The 20,373-nt window shown below is 36.5% G+C and overlaps 1 protein-coding gene across 1 annotated transcript; it reads right to left on the bottom strand.

The window, feature by feature from the left end:
• Window positions 1-18,553: 18,553 nt before the first annotated feature.
• On the bottom strand, window positions 18,554-20,373 carry LOC121236642. The gene is made up of 3 exons (XM_041133079.1): window positions 20,285-20,373; window positions 19,760-19,943; window positions 18,554-19,288 (listed from the first exon to the last, which is right to left on the bottom strand). Exons 1-3 carry the CDS (start codon window positions 20,371-20,373, stop codon window positions 18,632-18,634), a joined length of 930 nt encoding a protein of 309 aa, XP_040989013.1. The 3' UTR covers window positions 18,554-18,631.

Below are 20,373 nucleotides of genomic sequence, written 5' to 3'. Positions count from 1 at the left end.
GAATGAGAGAAATAGATGCATAAAATGGATCCCATAATATTTATTGTGTGTATCTTTCTCTCACTATGGTCCTAGAGTTCGGAGCATATGATACCATGTGCTAAAGTGAATTATATACCTCACATTTCTGCATAAGAAGCTCCTTGATATGATTGCCAAAAATATAAAGGTAGCTGTAGATACCTTTAACTTTCTTATTCTTGTCTAAATGAAACTTAGGAGCTATACTCCCAACAGACCGAGCCAAAGTTGATTCTAAATTGAGAATAGAAATCAGTGATATCGGCTTGATTAGTTAAAGATTGTGTGACCTTTTGTGGGTGTTAACAGTGCCAACTGTAAAACCAAGAGGCAAGAGGATGGATGGCAGCTTGCTTTAGCTTTAGCATGCTGACTAACGCTCTCTTTTTTTTTTTTTTTTTTTTGGACTGTTGCAAAACATTCTCTATCGTTTAAGACAAGATTGAGGAGTGAGATGAGATGATAATTTTGTGAATAGTAGTAAGATAGTTTGTAAATAGTAGTGAAATAGTTTGATTTATGGGGTTTTGAGAAAGGAAGTTTAATAAAAAATATTATAAAGTTAAGTATTGTTAAAATATAGTTTTTTAATATTATTTTTTATTGGAGATTTGAAAAAATTGAATTATTTTTTATTTTTTGTTTGAAAGTTTGGGAAAGTTGTAATGAATAGTTTGAAAATATTTGTGTTTGAGTGATATTTAATTTGGGAATGAGATGAGATAAGAATTTTGAGATGAAAATTTTTTCCAAACAAGCCCTAAGTCTCATTCAAACTTTAGAATTTAGAATGAGAGAGATAGATGCATAAAATAAATCCCATAATATTATAAATTTCTCAAACTCTCATACAAAATATAACAAATAATTCAACTTTTTCAAATCTCAAAATTAAAATTATATTCTATCAATATTTTATTCAACTTTCAACAAAACATCTCATCATATCTCATCTGAATTGCGTAACTAAACGAGGCCTAAAAGTTATTCTCGAAGGATGCGTCCTGGGACTCGAACCAATACCAACCTGAAAAATTCTTCACATTAGCTAATATTCTTAGCAGATTGAATTTAACAGTATCTTAACTAACTTTTTTTTTTTATTCTCGTAGGATGTGTACATATTAACAAACATATTGAGAATTTTTTCAAGTCTTATGACTCCGGATTTATTTAGTTATACTTGTTGATGTAGCTCTTTTGAAGTAGATAACCATTTTGACTCAAAAAAAAAAAAAAAAAAAAAAAAAAGAAAAAGAAAAAGAAAAAGAAGTAGATAACCATTTGAATTATAGAAATGTAAAATCACTTAAACCATGTCATAATAAGGTTCTATTTTGTAATTATCGTTAGGAGTCCTAAAAAACTCTTATATAGCCTTAAAAGCCCATCATTGATAAAATTATGTTATTTGTTTGTTATGTATTAAAGTACTTTTTTATAATTTTAAGGAAACATATTATTTTGGTACTTTTCCTCGTACTAGTTTTTTTGATAATGTGGAACATAGTTCTAATTTAAGATAATCACAAACACAAGCCACTTATAGAGTACAGAATGCAGAATAAAATATTTTTAATTTTAGGATGTAGAACAAAACATGTTATCAAAATATTATAAGGACGGTTTCAAAAATATTCATATACAAAAGTCCTCTAGAATAGCATATACAAAAGTCCCAGGAAGCCAAAGACGCTTGGAAAAAGAAACCTAGAATATATAGAAGTCAATTTGAAACTGGTTAATTAATGAAGACATTGTAGTGCAAGAGTAGAAACAACCATTTTCCATAACATGTCCAAGCAAATTTAGAAATGAATAGGCCAAAATAGCAAATGTGGTACTTAAAGAAACATGAGGGCTAGCTATCTTTATCTATGATGATCCCACTTACAATAGTTATACGGCCAGGTAAAGCAACAATAAGATCTCCATTGATTTCTGATTGCTAACTTTCATTTCTATTTTGACTCTGATTTGCTTTCACTATTACTTTCTTTACATCTAGTTCATCTCTAGATCTGCACTCGATCTCAACAGTACTCAGGTGGGTTTTTTAGAGGAGATGGTTAAAGAGTTACCTAGAAAAAAGGAGTTTGATTTCCTTGGAAAGAAAATCTATTCGAAGTTATAATATTTATATAATTTCCTTTACCACCAACTTTTCCAAACTTATGAATAAATTTTATTTGCAAATCTCTTTTCTTAACATACCGAACGCGTTGCTAATTAATGTAGAAGCATGTCACGCTAGTTTACATTAAAAAAAAACATATTAGTAATAGTTAAAGAGGACATCGATACAACTAGTTTGGTTGGCTGTTTGTTCCATGCCGGTAGACTATAAAAGTTTATATTTGCAAGGCCTTGATGTAGCAAGATTTTCTCTCCAGGAAAATTTAATTTTAATTTCCTTTTGCAAATTAAATTCAGCAATATGAACCATACGTTCTTTCCATCGAGTTAAAAATAGAAAAACTCGAGACTATACATAATATTGACCGGTATTGATGGATTAAAACACATGGGAATGCGAGACAAAATAGCTACAAAAAAGAATTAGAATTGGACATTCAGACAAGTTGGGTTTTCATCTCCTTCAAAGAATTATGCATCGTGACCAGCTGGTTCTGAGGCGTGATCTGCAAACCACTTTCACCAATCCCCTCACTATGAACCCCTGAAGCAGGACCCGTCTTCAGAGCTGTCACATATGATTGCCTTGCCACCGTGATGTACTTGGGTCTTTATGATTCACCTCCAAGTTGATGTTCTCATTCTTCTTTTAGTTTTCCTTCTTCGATCCATTAGCAAAAAACATATCCACAACTCTGCGTAATTCCGCACCAAATTTCTTCCAACCCAGACCTTTATACCCTTTAGGAATGACTACAACACTCCGCCAACCTCCTCCACCATATTTGGTGATAGTTAGAAACCTACCATGCTCGTTGGAGCACCATTGAGCCATGAATGTTTTGTTTCCTTCATGCAAGTGTTTTCTGAAATCCAAATTTCTCCCTGCCTGTAATGCTGCTTCAACCATAGCCATCAGCCATTCTATACCATTACGACCCATCACTACAAATCTCCAAACTCTTTTAATACTCTCCACAGTTTTTAAAGAAGACCTCCATGTTTCTAGCAAAAGCTCAAAAGCCTTCAATTCCACCCAAAAGCGCACCAGCTGACCCATACTAATATCAAACCTTCGACTTCAGATGCAGGGGCATCCCAAGCTAAATGTCTTCATTCTGTTGAGAAAAAGCAATGCGCGAAGGAGGTTGCGGGTAGAGGTGTTGTGAAAACAGAGTTGACAGTGCCCCTAACCTGAGTTAATGGAGAAAACAGAAACCTTCTAGTTGCCGAGGATGACCGAAGTCGGAGGCCCTTAATGTACTCACTGGAGTCCATTGAAACAATCTGTAATGGTGGCTAATGCAAAGGCTCAAGTCGCAGTTTGCCGGAGGAGGTAACGGAAAAGCAGCAGAAAACTCCCAGTCACCAAGAAAGACCAACTTTGGAGGCCCCACAACAGAGTCACCGGGGTTTGTCGTTCAAGTCTGTGTCGGTGTCAAAGTGCACGTCGACATTTTAACACCTCTAACAAAGAAGAAACGTGAAGGAGCCAGTTCGTCGGGGAGGATTGATGCCGGACAAACCTCAGTGAGGATGCCGGCGCCCGTCGGCCTCGTCTGTGATGGAGGTGCGGTGTCACTCTCCGATTGAAGGTGGGTGGGGGTGGCGGCGGGATACGTGAGTTAGGGTTTTCTCTTCGCTGTTCACCCACAAGATTCTCTCTTAGGCTTCGTTGCCATTAGAAGATTCACTTTACAAATTGGGAGAGCTGTGATATATACTTATATATATATATATATATATATATATATATATAATGGAAGCTAGCTAGCTAGCTAGCTTAAAGCAAAGGTTTATCCAAACCTAATCCCATTAATTAGCCTACATATGTTGGGCAATCATGAGTCTGGTGTAAAATTACTTTTCAAGTCAATAATTATGAAGAAATTATGTCAAAAATATTGTTTTTTCATCTTATATTTTTTTTATTCTTAATTGCAAATGTTATATAATATATTTCAAGCTGTTATTATTTAAGTTATTGACGTATAAAATCAAGTATAAAATTTTATCAAAAAAAAAGTATAAATTAAAATGATAAAATCTAAAATTAAGTTTAAGGTGTCGTTTACATAGTAGTTGAGATGAGATAAGTTAAGATGTTTAAAGTTGAATAGAATATTATTATAATATTACTTTTTAATATTATTATTATTTTAGAATTTAAATAAGTTTAATTTTTTATTATATTTTATATAAAAATTTAAAAAAATTATAATAATTAAATGAAAAAAGTTGAGATCACCATCTAAAGGTATTTATGATTAACCACTGTGAGGTATAGGGATTCAGCTTGAAGAGTGTTGATGGCATGGACTACGGACGGTCCGATTTTTTTCCTGATCTGGTCCGAAACCTAAAAATCCAGTGCATCCGGGCAGTTATCTGCCCGGATTACACCCGGACGGTTAAAAAGATTCCGGATCCAGTTACAGATCCGGTTATGTGACCCGGTTATCCGTAACTGGATCCTTTAAAATGAAAAAAACCGCCCCTTTCTTGTCTTTAGTCCAAATTGTCGAATCGCTTAGGGTTTGCTCTCTCGGTCTCGAATACGCCTTCTCTCTCGCTTAGGGTTTGCAACTTTCTCATCTTCTCCAATCCCTTCTGGCCTTCTCTCTCAAGGCTATGTTCTCTCTCAAGTCTTTCGACATCATCGAAACATGGAAAAAGAAACTTCGAAGTGCTTTGCGCATCTGGGTGAGACATGCGGAGGCTACCATCGAAGGCTCTCTCTCTAAGCTCTTAAGGTACCTTTCTTTGTACTTAGGGATTTTTCTCAGAAAAGCTCAGATTTGTTTGGTTTATATTATTTTTCCTTTGCTCTGTAAGCTTATTTCGATACCTTATTAGTGGATTTTTTCCTTTGCTCTATTTTTCACATGAGATTTAGTTTTAATCACTGTTTTATGTAATACTCTGTTTGTTTGGTTTATATTATTTTTCCATAGCTCTATTTTTTACATGGGATTTAGTTTTAATCACTGTTTTATGCATGAACATCATCACATTAAATTCAGACCTAACAAATACCTATTACAGTCCTTGTATCGGCAGCAGTTCCTGCTCCACAACAATATATGTTTAGTGCCATATATTGAATATTTTCACAGTTCTTATCAATTATTATGGGTCCTTCAATGGTTCTTGTATCTGCTCCAAGAATGATACCGTCAAGAATATATGTTAAAAAAGAGTAAAACATTAATCAAATACATATTATGGATGTGATAAAAGGAAACTACTTCAATTGCAGTTTCTTCAGGCTGAAATTTATGAATAAAAATAACTATGTATGCTTCAAAATACCTGGATTATCAATCCAAGGAGTCTTCCGTTTCCCTATATAATTGGGGTTCTTAATTTTCCATCAAATCAAAATGAACAATTTTATCATAATGGAAAAGAATTGTGAGATGTTTTCATCTTCTTTAATATTAGTTTTAATGCTTTTTAAAGGTATCATGTCACAAAATAGCAGCAGTCAACATAAAAAAAAAAATGGAAACAAGGAGAATAAATTAAAATAAAGCTACCTTTTGGATTGCAAACTAAGATCCAAAAGGTGCCCAGTTTTGTCAACATTATTAAAGCCAAGCAGCAATTCATACACATGGCCTTGCTTATGCTATGGCTTCTTAAGCTAAACTAACCCTTTTGGCTTTTGGGTCAGGAACCTCTGCTGGAATTGAATCATATCCCTGCAACAACCAAGTTAAACATATTTTCAACACATAAAATGAAAACTGCTAGAATCATATCCCATGTGTCTTCTCCCTTAGCACCCAAAGCTTATCACCCTTAGCAAGTCTTTCCAGTTTTGTATTTATTTATTTTTATCCAAGTTATCAGTTTTGGAGCTTCACACCCTAACCCATGCACAATAATTCTTTTGGCTATCACGTTAGCTGTTGGTTTGATTTTTATTATATTTCTTTTTTTTTTCTTATGTTTAATACAGATGGAAGGTAGTTTTAGTGGTAGTGTTGGTGGAAGGTAGTTTTAGGGATTTAGTTTTAATCATTGTTTTATGTAATACTCTATTTGTTTGGTTATATTATTTTTCCTTCTCTTTTTTTGGTTTATATGAAATGAAAAAAGGCAAGTTGTACTATTTGTGTTCAAGCCTTAAAAAAGTGGACAATAGACTTCTTTCCATTCTTGTTTTGTTACTTAAATTGTTGGTTTTACTAGCTCCAAATTGTTTGTACTTCATGTTGTCATGGTGGCACCTGGTATTGGCTTGGCACCTTACAGAGGATTTCTACAAGTCTGGATTGTGTTGGGATTATTAGGTGATTATTAGGTGGTGTTGGGATTGTGTTGCATGAATAATTGTAATAGTTAATGCTGGTATATCATATAATAAAGCAGAATCCTGAACATTTGATTCAGACAGATCGATTCACCCAAAATGTGTGGGGTTGCAATCTGTATGCATTTAGTAGTGAAAATGGTTATGCTGGTTGAAGTTATAGACACTCATTTTAGAATATTTGTGTTCCTTACCATTGCTGCTGATTGACTTCTTGTTTCTAATCATTATAGTTTTTATTTATCTGTTGTAATTGATGTTGTTGGCAGCTTATGGAGACTCAGTCTAGTAGAAAATTTTCCAAAATGGCATCACCTGATCAAGGTGAAAGAAACCAATTATTTCCCCTATTCCAGATTCAAGATGTGAAGACTAATGCATTTTGATCTTTGTAAATTTATGTTTTAGTTTAATTAGTTGTGATGCATTATTATTATTTTTTTCTTTGTAGATTTATGTTTTAGTTTAATTAGTTGTGATGTATTATTATTTCTTTTGTTCTTTGTAAATTTATGTTTTAGTTAATTAGTTGTGATGTATTATTATTTATTTTATTTTTTGTAAATTTATGCTTTGCATTGTGATGTAAAAACAATATTATTTATTTTACATTTTTATTTATTTTGTTTGTTAATTTATTTTTTTTATAAAAAATCTTTTAAAAAGTGTTTAAATTATTTTTTTAAAAAAATCTGGGCAATTTAAGCATATTAGAATTAAAAAAAAAAAAACAAGTGCTATAAAAACATTTTTTTAAGTTTTAAAGTCTTTTTTAAAAAAAATAAAAAATTAAAATCGGATTATCTGTTTATAACCCGGATTAAATCCGGACATCCAGTTACAATCTAGATATCCAGATTGAATCCAATTATTCACCCGGATTAAAATCCAGATTAATCCACACGGATAACTGCCCGGATTTTAGCACTCGAATCCGGATCCGGATCCGGTTGAACACCCCTAGCTTATAAGCCGAACACCACGAAGACTCTTTTTTTATAAAAGAACTTAAAATATATGATTTGGTATCTTCTTAATTCAAACTCAAAACCACAAACCATTATAAATCTTTGCCCCCATGCATTTGCAAAACGCCATTTTATTTCAAACTCTTGGAATTGGAAGAAAGCTTATAGCCCATCTACTTGGAATTATGCAGCAACTGACTGGAAATGATCAATGTTAGCATGCAACAATATTTGACTGGAAAATGATGCAAGTATATATGCAGTAGTCATACAGCAATTTTGGTCTGCCTTTTAAGTAATTTATTTGAATGAAAAATAACAACCTTGCTGCCAAGTTGGTAATTTCATTGCAACCTTGTATGCAATAGTCATACACAGTACTTAATTTCTGCCGCTACCTTCACAAGAACTGTGTTCGAGATAGTGGGTAAAAGAACAAGAGCGATCGTAAAGCCAGTGGAGTAGTAGTACCTTATAACTAGCTGCTTGGAGTCGGTTGTGGAGGAAGACCTTTCTCTTGAAGCCAAGATTGGTGCGTTGGGAGACAGCTTCAAGAGCATTCACGGCATTGACTTATATATTTGGCTTTTCAAGAAACTTCTTGGAAGTTACAATACATTTGTAACGCCCCGACCCTGAGGTCCGGAGAGTTAACTCATAAAACTTGATAATCAGCTCTAATAAGACTAGAGTACTTCCAAATTCAAGAATATATCCATTTTTCAAACCTCAAATCGAACGTAAATACTTCAATTAAATAAATCAAATAAACTCATTTATCCAATATTCAATCCAATAACCCAAGTAAAATCAACTCTTCTTCATATCTCAAATAACAACTAGAAATAATAAAACATTAACATAGTTTCCATAAACCGTCTAAATCCATTGAAGCAAACTTAAGAAAGATAATTAACCTCCAACACCAACACTAATATTATGAGATTCCCAACAATAAATCAATGCTAATCTTCTCCATAGACTCTAATACTGATCTTCAGCTGAGCCATCGATGTCATCTGAAATATTATGAAGATTAACGGGGTGAGTTATCAACAACTCAGCAAGCAGAGAGCATATACTAGCATGTAAACATGAGCATTTATAACATTTGATGAGCCGAACAAAACATTTACTTTCAGAATTCAGAAACAAAACTTGTACAAAAACATTAGAGCGAAATTTTTCAGAAAAATATACTTATTCCAAAAAGAGAATCCGTTGGCATTTCTAAACTGAAACATTATAATCTTATCATCGTTTAATATCACATCGGGACAATACCATGTTTAACTCCCGTGGTAGGGTTATAAACCACCATTATACCCGTGGCTGGGCCATTTTCCATGTTTCACCCCGGGTAGGGTTATAAACCACCATTATACCCGTGGCTGGGCCATTTTCCATGTTTCACCCCCGTGGTAGGGTTATAAACCACCATTATACCCGTGGCTGGGCCGTATACCATGTTTCACCCCCGTGGTAGGGTTATAAACCACCATTATACCAGTGGCTGAGCCTTAACAGAAACAGAACGGATTTCATCGAAAATCCGATTACAATCATATACAGAATCAGAACTTCATGCCAATGTTTTCAGATGACACATCACATCAAAACAAAACACTGAAAAGCTTCAGATCATTTCACATGTTCGAGATAAACATAAACAAAACATTCTCATTTGTTCATAACAAAACTTTTAGAATTCCTTATTCGCTCTTTTACATAGTTCAGAAATAAAGTGCACAAAACTAGTTCATGTCTACACCAGTCATGACAGAAAACACTTTATCTTATATTGAATTTATGCATATGCAGAATAAACATCTGAGGTTGTTTTCAGATAATTTCTTTCCAAAAACAAACACCTTTATTTTCCAAGTCAGCCTCATTTTATTTCATTTATGCAAAACTAGTATATGAACCCCGCTTACCTAGGCAACTTAGCTTTTCAGAAATTTCCTCAAAAATGTCGAGTCGACTATAAATCGTCACCTATAAAAATAATCACAAAATTTTCGTAAGTTTTCAATCAATCACGGATTTCCATATTTAAGCCTAAGCTTCTAAAATAATCTATCTTAATTTCTCAAAACTTAAAACCCTCATAATCCCAAAATATATCACCACTTCCTAAAAACATCACCAATATCCACTATGACCAACGTCAAACTCAAAACACCAATATTTAAATCCGAAACAGCCAACAAATTTCATAGCATAAACCAATCACACAAACAACTCCATCATCCAATCCAACCGACCCCTTTACTCCTCGGACTCAGTCCGGCACAAACAACAAATTCACAGTAAATATAAATTAGCGCAAAAATACATTTAAATCTCAAAAGTTCTTCGAGAAAAATACTTACAATGCTATAATATAATTTTTGAAAGATCACGGAGGTGCTAGAAGCGGTAACGTAGCAACAAAACAGTGCCAAATGCACTGTGGCCGTGGGTCTCAAAAACCCACTTTTGAACGGGTGCAAACGAAGACCCGAGATTGATAGGGTAGGGCTTAGGGATGTCGGTGAAGCTAATGGTGGTGGTGGTTGGCCGTGGGTGGCGGCGCAATAGGCGATAGAAGACCAAAATATCCAAATCAGAAATGTTGATGAATGTGCTTCACCGGTGACGGATCGGAGGTGGGGTTGGGTCCAATGGGTTGGCAAGAGGTCGAGGATGATGTGGTGAGAAGATGGTGGCCGGAGGTGGCGCGACGGCGGCGCAGCGGCACAAGGAGTGCCGCGGCTTGGTGTGGTGTGTGGAGGCTAACGGCAGCGCGATGAGGGCTGAAATTGAAGGGGTGAGGTCGCCGGCCGGTGGGGAGCACGATGGGGTGAGCGGTGTCGCGCACGGCGGCGCGACGGCGGCGGGCTGGGTGAGGAACGGTTGCACGGCGAGAGAGAGAGAGAGAGAGAGAGAGAGAGAGAGAGAGAGAGAGACGTCCGCGCGGGAAGAGAAACCAGGGGAGAAGAAAAAAAAATGGAAGAAAAGCAAAAGAGGAAAGAGAAAAATGTAGGGAAAGAAATGAGGTACAATCCTCACATCTTGGGTCACAAAAATGATTCAACGGAAACGGTTTTAAAACAGCAAGTGACATAAAATAATTCAAACGCAGTGATTAAAATGAAAATAAATAATTAAACCTAACAACAAGTTAATTTAATTCGAGAAGAAATTTAAACACATAACAATAATTAATTTAAAGAAAGCACTTCAAAAATAAATTTCACAAAATCAAAATCATAAAAAATAAACCCACTAAAAATCCAACAATTTTAAAACAAGAGAATAAATTTTTAAATTAATAACAAATAATCTTTCAATTAAAAAATACACTAAAATATGGGGTGTTACAATATTCTTCTTTTCTCGGGAGTTTTTCCTGTTGGGGTATATGTGAAGACTGGTTTTGGAGTTAAAAAAGTATTTACTGAAAGTCGGCTCGACAGTTGGATCGAGCGAAAGTCGGCTTGACGTCGCTCGACATACCACTCGAGCGAAGATCAAGTCTAAGAGTCCCGCTCGACCCTCAGCTCGAGCGAGACACAAACCTTAGTGTTCGCTCGACCATAGCTCGACACTCCGCTCGAGCCAATGTTCATTTGGTGTTTCGCTCGACCCTCGCTCGACATTACGCTCGAGCCAATGTTCATTTGGTTGTTTGCTCGAGGTGCGCTCGACCCGCCGCTCGAGTGAAGTACGCAATTTTGCCAAATTAGGGTTTTCAGTGCCACTCACTATATACATGTCATATTAGACTTGTGTTGGACAGCCTCAAGCATATTTTGAGAGAGAACAATTATCTAATGAGTGCATATTGTGTGAGAAAGTAAAAAGCCTTAAAGAGTGTAAGTTGAAATTGAGTGATTGTAATCTACTTAGGTTAATTAGATTTCTGCAGCTCTATGGACGTATGCAATTTGCCGAACCACCTATATTGTGCGTCGTGTTTTTTATTGTGTTGCTTTTACTTTATTTGTCATCGTTGAACCTAAATATGTTATCATTTTGTTGCTGGATGCATAGTCCAAATGGAAGACAATAATTTGTTTTTGTTTTTATATGAAATAACTTAGCCTTTGAAATAATTAAACTACTACTGGTAGGGAAACATTGATCATCTGATCCGGATTTGTTTCTGGATGCATGGTCCAAGAGGATGTAGGATGGCTTTGCTTTGCTTTAGCATTAGCATGCCGACTGATGCTTTCTTTTTAATTTTTGTCTCGCGCGAACGCATCATGAATCACAAGCATACATTCTCTCTTTCATTTCACATTATTTTGTACCTCCCCTCTCTCTCTCTCTCTCTAAAATTAAATGTGCTCTTATGGGTAAGCAAGAGGGGTTTTAGAGTGTCCCCTAGCTACTTTGTAACTCAATTAGGCTTCTCTTGAAGCTATGCAACATGTATTATTAAAAGAAAAGATAACTAAATGGATTATTTCAATGATGTAGACTCTTAATTTCTTGTCCTTTCTTCTTTTTTTTTTTTTGATAATAAGAGATCACATTTCATTAATAGAGGACATACAACTTTGACTTAAACAAGTCAGTTACAAACGTTAATAACTCCTCAGCACACTTTCGTGGCTGACATAGTCTAGCCCAGACGACAGAACTCTAAAGACCTAAGTCTAAGAGATCCGTCGTGCATATCTCTGTCCCCAAAAGAGTAAACAGTAACCAGGTGACAAAACCCATACTCCGACTACGCGAAGTAGGGTGCACCAACCCCATACACCGCTTAAGCGGATAGGGGGGATCACACCATTCGAACCAAGATCTGAAGGGACAAAATTTTTGGAATTTTTTTTTTTTTTACGGGACACTAAAATACAAAAGAAAACAACTACAACAACAGAAAAGGAAAAAGCTCCAAGCGGCTGCCGAGGCGCGTTTTTGGATGTTGAGAAGAAAGAAGAAAGAAGACTATTGTTGGATGTTGAGAAGAAAGAAGACTAATTATATTAGACTGAGTTTTGTTTTTAGTCTTATTTCTGTTTCCTTTCCCTTATCCTTATGAGAATTTAAACGAATAACAGTAATAACTTAAAGAAATGTTGTTCTTCATTTTTTAATTTAGTGGTCTAAGTTATAGTTGTTGATGTGGCATTTTTGAAGTAGATAACCATTTTAATTATAGACATATAAAATCATTTAAAACATGCCACATTAATAGTCATGACTAGAATAACAAAATTTAAAATAAAAAGTGACAGTGCTGATCTGCAAATAATAAATATATAGGTACATATTAACAAAGGAAATCCTATATACTACACCATCATTAATTCCACCATTAGTCATTATTTTTTAAACAAAAAAGATGATAAAAAAAGTAATGAAATATATCACATTTACACAATAAAATGAAAGTCCGATAAGAATATATATAGTATATAACATTACTCTTAAATAATAATAATAATAAAAAGTCTTTGATTATGATCCTTTGAATTGGTTAAGTCCCTAGGTAGGTGAGTGAATTATGTTGAAGGTGGATGGGTGTAAAGTCCATATTAGTTTTTTACTAAAGCGAAATAGAATTAATTTAAATTACAATATATTTTAAATTATTCCATTGTGAAATATAAAATAAAGATTTGAAAGAAAAAGAAGACTAGCAAAAATTCTTTCATTTTTGGGATCAATGCTTGTACATATTAAATGTGGATGTGCTAGCTGGTCAGTAATAATAATAATTATAACATCTTTTCAATTGCAACAAACAAACAAATCAAACAAATCGGACACACGAGTACTTGATTTCATGATTTACATTTTACATGATGAAGCTGCTTGGTGGATTGTTGTGAAAAAACGATGATAATAAAATAAAAGTAAACATGAAAGAACAAGCAATCACACATGGCACAATAATTTATGTGATTCGACAAACTGCCTACGTCCACGGGAGCTGCAGATGATTTTTATTTCTTGAAAAATCACAATACAATAGTGTGGGGCGGTATGGACCAGACTCCACAATACTCAACAATTCTCTCACTTGGAGACTGGTACACCTACAGTATCGCCCTCTGCTTCAAACATGATATCTTCTACCTCTGCAACTCATTACCCCTGTCTTCATGCTAGAAGACCAACTGAAGTTGAGCACAACTTCAGTTTCTCAAGTGTAACACCCTTTGTCAACATATCAGTAAGTCTTACTTCCACAAATTTTCTCAAGTAACAACTGTCCATCATCTAACAATGATCGTATAAAGTGATAGCTAATCTGAATGTGATTAGTTCTGGCATGAAATGCTGGGTTCTTGGCAAGGAATATGACACTTTGATTGTCGCTGCAGAGAGTGCCCTTCTGATTCTTTTTACCCAATTCCTCCAAGAAGCCCTGTAGCCAAACCATCTCCTTTGCAGTTTCTGAAACTGCAATATACTCAGCTTCTGTAATAGATAAAGAAACAGTCTTCTGTAGATTGGAACCCCATGAAATTGCAGTATCACCCAGAGCATAAACAAACCTTGTGGTACTCTTTCTGCTATCAATATATCCAGCTAAATCGACATTAACATAGTCCTGCACCTCTAAGCCTTTTCCTGAGAAACACAAGCACGTTACTGAAGAGCCTTTTAGGTACATCAGAATCCACTTCACTGCTTCCCAATGTTGTTTTTCCGAGTTACTCATGTATCTACTCACAACTCATACTGCATGGGCAATATTTGGTCTAGTGCAAACCATAGCATACATAAGTGAATCAATAACTAAGGCATAAGAAACCTTACTCATGTAGTCTTGTTCCTCTTCTGACTTTGGTAATTGATCCTTGATGAGTCTGAAGTGATTGTCCAAGGGTGTGTCAACTGACTTGGCCTTGTCCATATTGAACCTGTTGAGTACCTTTTTCACATACTTAGCCTGTGAGAGTCTCAACGTGCCTCTGACTCTGTCTCTGACAATTCTTATGCCAATGATGTTCTTTGTAGCTCCCAAATCCTTCATTGCAAAGTACTCTGACATCTGCTTCTTCAGATTATTCATATCATTAGTACTAGCCCCTGCAATAAGCATGTCATCCACATATAGCAACAAAATAATGTAAGAATTTTCAAATTTCCTGACATAGCAACAGTGATCTGCTTGACATCTGATATACCCAGCACTGCACATAAAATTGTCAAATTTCTTGTACCACTGTCTAGGAGCTTGCTTCAGGCCATACAAGTTCTTCTTCAGTCTGCAAACTGAACCTTCATTTCTCTGTATTATAAACCCCTCAGGTTGATACATGTAGATGTCTTCTTCAAGGTCTCCATGAAGAAAATCTGTCTTCACATCTAATTGTTAAATAAATAAATCTCAGTAGCAACCATAGTCAATACTAACCTGATGGTTGTGATATTTACCAAAAGAGAAAAGATCTCAGAGTAATCAATACTCTGTTTCTGTTAAAAGCCTTTACAACAAGTCTGGCCTTGTACCTCTTACTGCCATCATGCTCAGTCTTCACCTAGTACACCCATTTGTTGTGTAATGCTTTCTTCCCTAATGGAAGTTTTGTCAACTCTCATGTCTGATTCCCTAACAAGGAATCCATCTCATTCTTTATGGCCAACTTTCACTTGCTAGAATTTTCATCTTGTAAGGTTTCTTAGTAACTCTGCGATTCTCCACCATCTGTCAACAGAATATAATTCAAAGTAGGTGAGAAACACTATGGAGGATGAATAGTCCCAACTAACCTGCGAGCTGCAACTGTAGGAGTGGACGACTCTTGATCTGACTGCGGAATAATAGGAATGGGTGTACTGGACCCACTCACCCCGTCACTCACATCTCTGCACTACACTGTGGCCTCTGGTAGGTCATCCAATCTCACAAACTCAGACTCCTGGGGAGCTACTTCAGAAACTGTACTGGACTTGTCCTTGTACACAATCTTCTCTTTGAGAATCACATTCATGCTTCTTATAATCTTTCGACCTTGATCATCCCAGAAACGATAGCCAAATGCCTCGTCTCCATAGCCAATGAAATAACATTACTTGACATAGCTTCAAGTTTACTCCTAGCATCAGAATTAATAAGAACATAAGAAAGACAACCAAAAGTTTTAAGGTGAGAAAATTTGACCTTTTTCCCGCTCCAAGCTTCCTCAGGCAATCCGCAATCCACAATCCACAATCCAACAGAACTGATGGCCATCTATTTATCAAGTAGACTGCAGTGCTGACTGCATCTGCCCAAAAAGTAGGTGGTAGCCCAGCATGCAGCCTCATGCTTCTAGCATGCTCATTTATTGTCCTGTTCATGCGTTCAATAACTCCATTTTGATGTGGTGTCCCAAGAATGGTCTTCTCCATTCTAATACCTTGAGCTGCACTGTACTCCTTTAACCCACCATCAATATACTCACCACCATTATCAAACTTCAAATATTTCAGTTTCAAGTCTGTCTCTGTCTCAACCATGGCCTTCCAAGTTTTGAACACATTAAATACATTAGATTTATGCTTCAAAAAATAGACCCATACATTCCTGCTGTGGTCATCAATGAACGTAACATAGTAACGAGAACCTCCAAGGGATGCCACTGGGGAAGGTCCCTACACATCTGTGTGCACAATGTCCAGTTTTCCTATCTTCAGTGTTCTGCCACTCTTCAAGAAACTGACCTTCTTCTGTTTCCCCATAATGCAACTCTCACACATACTGAAATCAACTAACTTCAGTTCTGGTAGCTTGCCTCTAGCCAAAAATCAGTACTGGTAGCTTGCCCTTCTGACTCATATGGCCAAGCCTACAATGCCACAAATCTGTTGTGCTCTCTGCAATGGTAATAGCAATAGTATTTATTCGAACCAGTAGTCATATAGAGTGTACCGATTTTCTTACCCCGAGCCAATACCAATGCCCCTATGGTGACCTTCCAGGTGCTATCTGACAACACTACTGAATGGCCACAATCATCATCCTACCCAACAGAAATGAGATTATTTTTCAACTCAGGAATGTGTCTAACCTTCTGCAAGGTCCATTTGTTCTTGCTAGGGAGTGCAATGGCAATGTCTCTCATCCCTACTACGTTCAAAGCCTCTTCATCAGCCAGGTACTTCCCAAAATCACCTGCAAGATAGTTCTGTATTATCTCTCGATGGGAAGACGTATGAAAGGAAGCCCCTAAATCAAATATCCAGTCATCAACTGGACTATGAATTGCAAGCAATAGTGCATCCTATACTTTTTCAGTTACCAAATTAGCACTATCATTCTCGGTCTTTTCGGGATTTCTGCAATTCTTCTTTATGTGGCCAGCTGTGCCACAATTCTAGCAAGTTGCTTGCTGACCAGGCCTTGACTTGCTCTTGCCCCTGTTCTTTGATTTTGATCTGTTTCTATTTGAGTTATTGTCTTGTGCTCTCCCCCGAGAGTCAACATTCAGTGCTAAACTCGAACCCGTGGTCTTGTCTGAATCTCTCATGCGCACCTCCTCAGCCAAAAATTAAATCGTGAATATCATCATATTTCAACTTTGACTTACCGGTAGAATTACTAACAGCCATTTTCATGGCTTCCCAACTATTTGGCAGCGATGCCAATATTATCAGTGCACGTATCTCATCATCAAATTCAATTTTAATAGAGGACAATTGATTTGTGATAGTATTAAAATCATTCAGATGTTGTGCAACAGATGTACCATCTGCCATCTGCCATCTGTAAATTGAATAACTTTTTCATCCAATGTACCTTGTTATTTGCTGATGGCTTTTCATACATACTTGACAAAGTCGCTATGAGATCCGCAGTCGTCTTCTCCTTGATGTTGTTATGTGCAACGGATCTCGATAGGGTTAGCCGAATAACCCCCAGAACCTGTCGATCCAACAGGTTCCAATTAGCAACTGACATGTTGTCCGGCTTCTTCCCCAATAATGGAAGATGAAGTCTCTTCCTATAGAGGTAATCCTCTATCTACATCCTCTAGTATCCATAATCTGTGCCATCGAACTTCTCGATCTTCGATACCTTCACTTCCTCTCCAGCCATCGTTTTTCCTCAAACCCAAACCTTGGCTCTTGATACCAATTGTTGTGAAAAACAGATGATAATTAAGTAAAAGTAAACACGAAAGAACAAGCAATCACACACGACACAGTAATTTATTACGTGGTTCGGCAAATTGCCAACGTCCACGGGAGGTGCAGAGGATTTTATTTCTTGAGGAATCACAATATAATAGTGTGGGATGACTACTATTCACTTTGTATAGTCACAAGTCAAAACAAAATAATATTTATACTTCATGCGGCGGAAATACTAATGAATTCAGAAATAATGATGTTTGCTCGAGCGGCGTGTCGAGCCAACTTTTTCTCCGCAATAGCTCGAGCCATGTATCAAGCGGCTCTCCAAGCGAACTCTCTGACTTCCCTCCACTCGAGTGGTTTGTCGAGTGAACTCTCTAACTTGCCTTGCTCGAGCAGTCTGTCGAGCTATCTCGAGTGAACTCTTTGACTTGCCTTGCTCGAGCGATCTGTCGAGCTGTCTCGAGTGAACTCTCTGACTTGTCTTCGCTCGAGCGGCTAGAGACTCTGCTTGAGCGGTGTGGACCAGACTCCACAATACTCAAGATGGACTTGAAAGATAATTTTGAAAGCTGCTCTGTTTGGTTGTTTTCTTAAGCTTTTCGTTACCAAATATAACCCTGTTTTATAACTTTGAATATTTGCCTTCCCTCTTCTTTTGGTTTTTCCTTGGACCAAATTCTCGGCCCATGTGAACATTTGTAAACAACTTAGGCTTCATTATTTGGAAATCAGTGTTTTTTTAAGAATGATTTTGGTACTAATTTGCTGTATCTTTTAGTATTGCAACATAAAATAAGTGTTTTGGGAATGCTTGCTTTCCTTTGGGATAATTGGTGAATGTTCTACGAAATGTGCTAGTAACTTGTTTGGGTAAGAAAGGAAGTTACATGTGATCTATCAAGAAATTGCCATGTATTATATCTACTCGTACAGGACAAGCCATATGTTAAAAAGTAATAAAAGCATAAAAAGTCTTTGAAAGGTAAAAAATCTAAAAGAATTCAAAATTAAAATCAAACTTTCCAAAAAAAAAGGCATTAGAATATGAAGTTTATTAATCCATTTGAGACCTTAAACCAAAATAGGGGACTTCCCGATATTGATGAAACCGTCCACCTTACACTGCACGAAATGGTCTTGGCCAACTTTTAATGCATCTTTTAAGTATCTTGTACTTCATAGATATATATCTACCTAAACCTAGATGCTTCTTATAGATTCCACATATACAAGAGAGGATTAGGAAGAAGAATGACCCAATAACACAAGTGGTAATGACAACATCTAAGGAATGTGCTAATACAACATATGCACCTGTGATAAATGCCAGCATCATTGCTCCCATGGCCATCAAAATAAACCAGAAGGCCAGGTTGAGAAAAGCATAGCGAGTTTCATCAGATTGATCATAATATCTGAACAAAAGTGGCATGAGTAGATGAATAACAACAGCAGAACTAGATAGTACCAAGGATATGGCACCGGTGATAATGAACGCTTTAAAAACAACCTTTCTCCACAAAAATGCAGAGCCTTCATAATGTGGGTCACCTCCAGTACCAAAAACACCACCAAGCATGGTTATAGCTGCTGCAAAGGTCACGGTTGTGATGAGGGTAGCCACTACCAAGTGTGCTTCGGCCGCTTTCTCCAAATACACTTTCATCCTCGCCTGAGACTTCTTCTTCAAGTCTTTTTTCAGATCTTCTATCAACTTTGGTTCCTCGAAGGATACCCTTCCCGGAAGACGCGATTTAAACCAAATTTCCTTCGGCTATCAAATTTGTAATGTATTGAATAATGTGAGTAATAGTATTTTCCACTTAGCTTGTGATAAACAAAGTCGTAATTATCAAGATATAGAAATAATACTAGCATTTTTTCTTTATGAAATATATAGTTTTTGAAGTCTCTGCAAAATTTATGAAACAAAAGGTATTTGACAGCTTCGATCGGGGGAGAGTGCCGAGAGCAGCAGTGAAATCACAATCATGGGTTGTAAACCCACATTAGGCTTGAATCAGTCGCACTGCATGCTTATTGGGCAATGACCAGGTCAATCTAGTTCTACCCAGAGAACATGTTAGACATCCTAAACCTCAATTTCAGGACCAACAAAAACAAATGAAAGCATGAACTTTGCCACTTCTACATTTTCCAAGGAAAAAAACCAATAAACGTGTAACTAATTAATTAGTGTTCCATTTTGGTGGGATGAAAGAGAACAGATCGATTGGGACGTTACCTCTATTTCCGAAAACTTTCCACTAGTTAAAGTGACTTGATAAGCATTATGGTTATTTTTGTTGAAGGCCATCTTATCTACTTTGGGGTCATCCATGAGATTCTTCTTCCCGTACTCGAAACAGCAGGAATATTGGTGATGGAGAGGAGTGTTCCCTTCGTGGTCCTTTTCGTTCAAAAGATTGCTGAAAGATGAATTTTCAAGGATCAATTCCACTGTAGCATCTGGCCAATTGTTGGGGAAATCAACACAGCGGAAGGGATAAAAGCGATAATAAGAGAGTACACTCTACGCACTCAGTGACACCAAGAATTTAACGTGGTTCGGCAACTGCCTACATCCACAGAAAAGAGCTTCACTATTAAATAGTGGTACACAAGAAAATATTACAGAGGAGGAGGATCACACTCCACTCAACTCAACTCTCTTCTTTTCTCTCAGAGCTCTCCAGGCTCTCTCTCTTTTCTCTTCTTGGGTGTATCAGAAGCTCTCGCATGGAGCTTCAATTTATAAGCGAAGCATTACCGTGTGAATGCATTTAATATGCATTCAATAGACAGTTGGGCACTAGGCGCTGGGCGCTGGACGCTGGAGGTTGAGAAGCAAGCAGTCAT

This window comes from Juglans microcarpa x Juglans regia, chromosome 6S (genome assembly GCF_004785595.1).
Source record: "Juglans microcarpa x Juglans regia isolate MS1-56 chromosome 6S, Jm3101_v1.0, whole genome shotgun sequence".
NCBI classification, from domain to species: domain Eukaryota; kingdom Viridiplantae; phylum Streptophyta; class Magnoliopsida; order Fagales; family Juglandaceae; genus Juglans; species Juglans microcarpa x Juglans regia.
This window is presented reverse-complemented; position numbering and strand designations above follow the sequence as displayed.

Excerpts from the sequence above, each read along its gene's own strand:
- LOC121236642 (XM_041133079.1), bottom strand. The coding sequence starts at position 20,373 with ATGACTGCTTGCTTCTCAACCTCCAGCGTCCAGCGCCCAGCGCCTAGT. Across the intron at positions 19,944-20,284 it reads ATATTAAATGCATTCACACG|CAATCTTTTGAACGAAAAGG; the intron begins GTAATGCTTCGC and ends TTCATCTTTCAG. Across the intron at positions 19,289-19,759 it reads GAAAGTTTTCGGAAATAGAG|CCGAAGGAAATTTGGTTTAA; the intron begins GTAACGTCCCAA and ends CAAATTTGATAG.